Source organism: Orycteropus afer, unplaced genomic scaffold (assembly GCF_000298275.1).
Source record: "Orycteropus afer afer isolate SDZICR_OR568_19922 unplaced genomic scaffold, OryAfe1.0 scaffold00002, whole genome shotgun sequence".
Lineage (NCBI taxonomy): Eukaryota > Metazoa > Chordata > Mammalia > Tubulidentata > Orycteropodidae > Orycteropus > Orycteropus afer.
The window spans coordinates 23,914,301-23,922,853 of NW_006921589.1; the positions used below are offsets into that span (position 1 = coordinate 23,914,301).

Here is an 8,553-nt window from a genome sequence, read left to right on the forward strand (position 1 = left end):
AGACTGAGCGTTTTTCCTGAGCTTGAATTGTAGCCTGGTGCTTCCCTAATAAACTCCATAATCTGTGAGTTCTGTGTGGCCACTGCAGCGAATTATCGAACCCCGGAGAGAGGTGGTGGTGCTTTGGGAGGAACGGTTGGAGGAAGGGCTGGAAGGAGGCAGCATGTCTGGCCTGGTAGGAATAGGCCTTGGGTTACTGCTGGTAATCCTGTCTTCCTCTCATGGGATTGGAGGAGGTCAGAACATGTGGCCGCCTTGCCGTTTTTGCATCTATTAATGTAGTATTACTCATCAGTAAGTGAGAAGCAGTATTATCTTCCTAAAGACCAAAAGGTAAATACAAAATCTACCATATAGCATCTTATACAAGCAAACTATTCCTCATTATCCATACAGTAAACTAAACTCCATAAAGGCAGAGATATATAAATCTGTCTTGCTTCCTGTGTATATTCAACATCTAGTATAATACATATTATATACTATGTATGTTGAGTAGACATTCAAATATTTGTTGAACAAATCGACTCCTTGTAACCACTACTCTAAAAAGAAAAATTTTTTAATTTAATGCTTCCAGTGGAGGAAAATATTTTTTTTTAATTAAATATGTTAGATTCTACTTAACTTTCAAACACTGCCAAGGTAACTTTAAGATTAAAAATCTTGTATTAACATTTCTTTTAGACATAATACATATGTTTAAACTGAGGTGCTTTCTTTAATGCACATGATAACTGCAGGCATGTAAACTAAAAAGTTAGAAATGCCTAGGGCTTCACGGGTAGAAAAACAATTACTCTCAGTAGGAAAATTTTACCTGCTAAGTATGGAAACAAGAAGGCAATGAAGAGCACAAAAAGGTATCCAGATGATACAAGGCAATAGTATAGTAAATGGAAGGAAGCAATAAAGGAAGTGGACATGATGGATACATACTGTCACAGAGAGAATGGTTAGAGAATTCAAGGGTGAGTATAAATAACTTGCCTAGTTAGTTTATTTATAAGGAGCTTAAGAATTATCCTATACCCCATTATTTAGGGGAAGAGAAAGTTTTCATATAAAAAGAGACCAGGCTATCATGTCCTTAAGAATATATATTTAATCTTTTTACTTTACCTATGTGAACAAGATCACAAAAATAAGGTGTTAAACATGCACAGTTATATACACAGAGCCACAGGTTAAACAGTCCCATGAATAATACCTGAGAGCAAAAGCAATGATGGAGCTGGGTTCCTTCTCACAGACAGCAATGGGTACCCGTTCATGTTCATACATCAAGTAATGTTTATCAGGATCACTGTTCAAAATTTTTAAAGAAATAAGTAAGAACAAAATTTGCATAAAATCACATATACAAACCATTAATAAATCTCAAGGCAATTCAGTTAACTAAATACTACACACCAAGAATATAATTAAGTAGCCAAAATATATCCAGGTGCTGAGAACTTTAACCAAATAGGTAATAAAAAGATGTCAACAGAAAGTTTTTGAAGGCAATTTTAAAAAATTATGAGAATTAGGTCTCAAATCAGAGAGTTCCAAAATAGTCACTCCAAACACAGCTTTGCATACTGCCAAGACTCTGGGCCATAATAACCTCAAAAAGGATTTACAATGAACAGCAGAAGTCTAAAATACTTTATTCTACTCTAAGCTTGAGAGAAAAGCCTTCTAGGAATTGTGGGGAAGATGTACCACTAGCCCAACACCAAACAAAGCAACACAGCCACTCTCCTACTATCACATGGACACTCTTTGGCATGACTATTTGAACCTCTGATCTTGCTTCTCTGGCTTCCACTCTAACTCCCCAGACACTACTAGCCATATTAACTCATCTGCAAAACAGCTATTTCCTGAGAACCTAATATGTACCAGGGATATAATATTAAGAAAAACTACTACTAAGAACCTAACACGTGCTAGATGTTAACAACACAATGCTGGGGGGGGGGAGGTAAAAATAGGCATGGCAGAGTTTACAGTGTGGAAGGTAAAGAAACAAATAATCCTAAAAAGAAATATAACCATCATCTGTGGTAGTGAGTACTATGCAGGAGCCGTGAGACCCTGTAACAAAGAGCCCTAATTTGGTTTGGGTGAGGAATAGGGGGAAATCTAGGAAGTTTTCCTGAGAAAGAAGGAAAAGGAGTTAATGATTAAGAAAGAAGGTAAAAGCAAGCAAAGCCACAAGATAATTATTCCCTCTGTTTACTCATATTATATTCAGAAAAAGTAAACAATTATTTTCAGAACCAGTAATCTCAAGCATTAAGCAATAACCCAATAATAAGGATTACATGCTCCACAAATTACATTGCACATCTTTTATGATGACAAAATGTAATTAGGCTTGAGAACTGTAAACTTACAGGTAAGTAAAACATATTTAAGTATGTATAGAATAAGTCTGTGAAGAGCGACTTTAAAAATTCAGTGAAAATAAAACCACCCAGTAGCTACTGGCTTTTATAATACTCACAAAGGAAAGGGAATAGGATTATAGCTATTTCCTGGAAGCAAATTTGCAAAGATGGCTTTCATGGTTGACTTCTCCTTCACCTGGCTATCTGTGGATCCCAGCAAATGTCCATCAAATACATCTAGGATGAAAATATTCTATTTTATATGTTAATATTCAGGAAGAATAAAAAGTATAAAGCATCACCTCTATTTCTTTTTCTTTTAGGAATGCAGACATATATGTACACCATAACTAGTAATTGTGGTTTAAAATTCCTTATCTAGGAATTCTGACTCCTAGGAGATCAAAGGAAGCGATAATGAAGCATACACAGCAGTGACTTCAAGGATACATTTTAGCATCTCTGACATTGGGGTCACCCCACAATTGATGGCTTCTTCTATCACATACAGCCAGGCCAGAGCCATGATGTAATTACTACCTAAGCATGCATGAACTTAGTTACAGCTGTTCATGTTGCCACTTCAACTGAGTTATGTGCACTGTGGTTATTACATCTGAGTTTACTGCAATTTAAAAAGTCTTAAAGGTTTACACCAAGTTAAGCAGTTACTGGGAGCTCTGGTGGTGTACTGCCAAAGGCATCTGACTGCTAACCAGAGGGCTGGTGGTTCAAACCCACCAGCCACTCCTCGGAAGGAAGATTGTGCAATCTTCTTCCATAGGGATACTACCGCAGAAATCCAAGGAGGGGTCGCTATGAGTCAAATTGACTTGACGGCAGTGAGTTTTAAGTAGTTACTGCGTAAATAGAAAGCAAGGAAAGACAGGTGTAGGCATACATTTGCCAGTGTTGTTAGGTGCCACCAAGTTGATTCTGACACAAAGCAACCCCATATAACAAAGCAGAACTACCCCATAGGATTTTCTAGGCTGTAATCTTTACAGAAGCAGATGACCAGGTTTTTTTTTCAGTGGAGTCACTGGGTGAGTTTGAACCACCAACCTTTCAGTTAAGCCTCCTTAAAATATGCTATTAATCTAGCAATTATTTATTGTTGGAGAAATGGCTACAATTTCTCTATCTCCTTATAAAGTAACAAACACTTACTTTATGGGTATTAAGAAAATAAGATCCCAAGAAAGTAGAAAAAGCTACATGACATTTTGTTACTAAAAGATCTCCATGTCAAGTAGTATCAGTGAAGGAAAAAGTGGTAAGATTAAAAAGCTGTATCTAATTAAGGATAGAAGGAGCTCTGGTGGTGTAGTGCCTAAGACACTTGACTGCTAACCAAAAGCCTGGTGGTTCAAACCCACCAGCAACTCCTCAGAAGGAAAGTTGGGCAATCTACTTCCGTAGTGATACCACCTCGGAAACCCAAGGAGGGGTCGCTATGAGTTGGGTCCGACTAGATAGCAAATAACAACAATAACAAATTAAGTCTAAAAGAGCATTTTCAGTAAAAAATTAGTAATTTTAAAGGATAAGAAAGCACTGTGTCAAAGAATTTGCAGCATTTTTCCTTCATGGTGATACGTAAGAAAACAAAGATGCATCTTTCAGTCTTAGATTCAATGAAGTACAGGAAAAGTGACTTAAACTGTACCTTCGGAACTGCTGCCTGTATCTAGTTCAGGGGGTCCTCCTCCCAACTGCTCAGACATGACTTCAGGTGGAGTTGGCAACTGGAGATGGGTAGAACTGGTGGAGCTCTGACTGGATAGGGTTGTTAAGAAGCGATCCTCTGAAGGAAAGCATGTTAAATAGGTCATTTAAAAGCACCAAGTCTACTTACCTAGTATAAATGTTTCTAAAATCAAACTAGTATTTCCAAATCCCAAAACTTGGGATTTTAGCACCTTGGAAGCCATTTACCTCACGTTATAAAAATAGATACAAAAATGCAGAGAGGTTGGGCAATCCTACTTCTGTAGTGATGCTGCCTCGGAAACCCAAGGAGGGGTCGCTATGAGTCGGGGCCGACTCGACGGCACATAACAACAACAACAACATAATTAAATCCTAGACCCAGTGTACTGTGATTGGCAGTCACATCTGACTCTTATCCAATACTTCTCCACTATACCACAATTTCTACCTCTATATAAATTTACCCAATTCGACCAGGGATGAAATTAGGATATTATTGGGGGGGGGAGGCAGATTACATGCTCATTCTGAGGGGGAAAAAAGTCTCATTTAATTATAATAGAAAAATGCCAATAATTATGAGTTTGAACTCTTGCTCTATCCAGACAGACTAGGTAATTTCCTATAAATTTTCCAGGGTGATATCAAGTTAGTCAATGAAATACTGTGAAAGATGTCTTAAGTCTAGAAAAGATTTTAGTGATATAAAAAATACAAATTAAACTTTCTAAGACTCTTGGAGTACAACTTTTGCAATAAACAAAATAAAATTCAATTTCCTTTTTTGTCTTCGTTTTTCCTTAATAGCACTCCTCTCTACGTATTATACACTTCTATTTCTTATCTTCTTTCTATATATTTTATGATAGTCTTAAGTTGCCAGGGTTATAAATGCTCTAAAGAAAGACAAAATAAATAAAACTATGAACAATTGCATCAGAAACAAAAATGCTTAAAATTAGCAGTTAAACAAAATTCATAGACTAAGAAATTTCCTTAAGTCTAATAGCAGGTGATCACTAGACTCAAGGGCTAACCTTTTTCTCCATTTTGAAGTCCCGGAGAAGCATTCCGTGGGGATGCGTCCATTGTGCTTATCTGTGGAGAAGTAAATACTTTGTAGTTAAGGAAATACAAGATCATATTTTTAAAATTCTCTAACCTAGCACATATTATACTTTTGGTCTCATGACCTCTTTATAATACTCTTAAAAATTATTAAGGTCACTCAAATTTTAATTTTTACCATATTAGACATTAAAACTGAAAAAGTCTTTAGAATATGCTCTTATTAATTTAAATTAATAATAAACATTATGTATAACTTTTTTAATTAAAAAAAAATAACTACCTTCAAAAAAAAAATTATGAGAAGAGTGGCACTGTTTTACACTTTTACAAATATCTTTGATGTCTAGCTTACAGAAGACAGCTAAATTAATATCTGGTGCCTGTATTTAATCTGCTGTAAGCCTGTGGTGATCTGTTAAGCATCAAGAGAAAACTAATACAGTCAAAAAGGCTAATTAAATCAATGTGTAGAACTAACCCAATTCAGACCCCTTAAGAAGAGCTACAGAGATAAAGAACACTCAACACTGCATAGTAAACTAAATTAGGACTCTATTATGTGATTAAAAAGTCATTTCTTAGGTCTTTGTTTAAAGGTCACCGTACCAGAGGGACCTTCCCTAGCCATTCTACATAAGATAGCCAGCCGTCACCACTACTACCACCCACTCCCTCAGCAAGACATTCAGACCATCCACAACTTCTTCATAGCACTGACTGCAACCTAATGCTACCTCTAGAAATGCAAGTAAATAGTAACTTTGAAAAAAATGTTTCAAATAAATACACTGTAACAGATCATTTTCTTTCAGGATAGGATGGAATAAAAGTAATCCAGGTGATGTCTCCTCAAACCCTTATAACTTCAAAACAGCCAATTCTATCAAATCTTATTAATCAAGTATATAAAAAACTACCACTTCTAAGGCTTATAAATGGGAATTATAACAACAGCATTTACATCAGTGAAGCAAAAGAGACCAGATCCTATTTTATTACCTTGCTTTCTTCCCCTTGTCTCAGTCTTCCAGGACTTGGAGGAACTGAAGGTCGTTTTCTACCCTTTTCTTGCTGGAAAAGGTCCTGCAGCCTGTGGTCAAGGGGAAAAAATATATACATGGCTTTGTTTTCAGTATCCTGAATGATGTCAACAAATTCTCTTTACAACTTTGAAACGTCAATAATTAAATTGCCCTATTTAGATTGCAAAATATTTTTAAAGTTATATGTAACTAAGTTTTTGCCTTATTTCTAATCAACCAGCTAACAGCTCTTGACGCTAAGACTATAGTTGTAAAAGAATAGCAGTTATCCTACTAAGGAGCACAGCATAATGGAAAAAAAATATGTATGTTAAGAGACCAACAAGGAGCTCTGGTGGCATAGTGCCTAAGGCACTTGACTGCTAACCAGAAGGCTGGCAATTCAAACCCACCAGCCACTCCTCGGAAGGAAGGTTGGCAATCTACTTCCGTAGTGATACTGCCTTGGAAACCCAAGGAGGGGTCGTTATGAGTCGGGTCCAACTCAATGGCAAATAACAACAAGAAGAGACCAAGAGACCTGGGCTCAAATCTCAGCTCTGACAATTAATAGCTATATAACTAATTTGGGTCCTTAATTTCCTGGAATCACAGTTTCCCCTTCTACAGAAAGGAAATGGTATATATCCTGTAGGACTCATCTAGCATAATTCAAGTGCTTCATAAATGGTAGCTATAATAATATAACTAAGTTTTAAAGAAAAATATTTTTTAAGTATTTCCAAATGAAAAATATTTCCAAAAATAAAAATTTTTAAAAAGGTATAAACCACTGTCATCGAGTCAATGCCAACTCATAGTGACCTATGTAATATAATATATTTGAAATCCCTGGCCTAAAAACCAAGTCATTCTAAGGCATACTAATTCAGTTATTCAATAACAATACAATAAGCACACACACTGTAAGTATTTAAAATAGCACTGAAGATTGTCCTCATCTTCGGTTTTATATCTTCACAAATTGCCTAAAGATTAGTATATATATTTTAAAGGCTGAAGGTGACAGCTGGTGGTGCCCGAAAAATAAGTTCTATAAAGTGAGAGTAAAATGATACATCCAAAATTAATATTAATGAAGACATTTAAATGAAAAACATCATGGCAGAACAAAATTGTCAAAAAAATATTTTTTCATCATGTTGTTGTTATGTGCCGTCGAGTCGCACCCGACTCACAGCAACCCCTCTTTGCGTTTCCAAGGTGGTATCACTTCAGAGGTAGATTGCCCAACCTTCCTTCCGAGGAGAGGGGCTGGTGGGTTTGAGCCGCCAGCCTTCTGGTTAGCAGTCAAGTGCCTTAGGCACTACACCACCAGAGCTCCATTTTTCATCATAGGTCATTTTTTTTAATTCTTCTTCTTAACTTTTTATTGTGATTTGGGTGAAATTTTACAAGCAGATTCATTTTACATTCAAAAGTTCATATACCTTTTGTTTTGTGTGTCAATCATATTAAAGAAACAACTGACTGCAGAGTTTACCTGTTATTCCAAGCTTGCAGTACTTCACAGAGACACTGTTTCTTTGCAATGAGCGACTCAAAGACTGACTGCAGTTGCTGAGGAGTATCTACAGAGGAAGACATGAGCCTTGCTTGCATCTTCTCAATCCAGTTCTTAAATTCTCCTTCCTCCATCTAGAAACAATTTCAGTAATCTGAGACACTGGACAGGTTACAACTCCCAAAAAAACTTCTAGTAAGTTAACAGTTAACTTTAGATTTTCTGTCAAAGGAATGAATTACCTCTTTTTGTGCAAAGATATCTTCCATTTTTTCCTCTCTAGTTTTGCTAAATGTGTCAGTTTTCAAAGATGCAAGTCTTTCATCAACAGCAAGATATACCTGTGAAACTCTAGCAATAAAACATGTAAAACATTAAATACCCCTCGGAAACCCAAGGAGGGGTCGCTACGAGTCAGGGCCAACTCAATGACACATGAAGACGATGACAATGACAATATTTATAAGTGTTATGGAGAAAAATAAAGCAAGAAAGAGAAGTAAAAAGCACTGGGAAAAGTGGGCGTCAGGGAAGGTAAAATTCGAACAACAACCCACAGGAAAATAAGTATCTCAGAGAAGGTGGAATCAAATTTTCTGATGTCACATAAATAGAAAAAAGATGTTACATAAAAAAAACTACAACTCTGTTTTATCTTAAGAATTAAATAGGAGTTCCAGCAAGATGGCGGACTAGGCAGAAGGATTGCACAGACCCTCTTCAACAAAGAAAAGGGAAACCAATTAACACAGACACAGAAGATAATTGTGGACCCCTGAGCCTTGAAGGGAAGGATACAGGATTGGACTAAACCCCAATTAGCAGAAGAATTTGCGTGAAAATA

General features: G+C 36.4%; 1 protein-coding gene across 1 annotated transcript in view; it reads right to left on the bottom strand.

Annotated features, from left to right (window-relative positions):
- The window catches only part of PIKFYVE (phosphoinositide kinase, FYVE-type zinc finger containing), a 90,781-nt gene that overhangs the window by 22,637 nt on the left and 59,591 nt on the right, over positions 1-8,553 (bottom strand). Inside the window, exons 26-32 of the mRNA XM_042782698.1 lie at positions 7,952-8,060; positions 7,689-7,843; positions 6,162-6,252; positions 5,129-5,189; positions 4,048-4,185; positions 2,495-2,615; positions 1,211-1,306 (exon numbers count right to left, since the gene is read on the bottom strand). Of these exons, the coding sequence (XP_042638632.1) occupies positions 1,211-1,306; positions 2,495-2,615; positions 4,048-4,185; positions 5,129-5,189; positions 6,162-6,252; positions 7,689-7,843; positions 7,952-8,060 (771 nt within the window). The remainder of the gene's footprint in view (positions 1-1,210; positions 1,307-2,494; positions 2,616-4,047; positions 4,186-5,128; positions 5,190-6,161; positions 6,253-7,688; positions 7,844-7,951; positions 8,061-8,553) is intronic.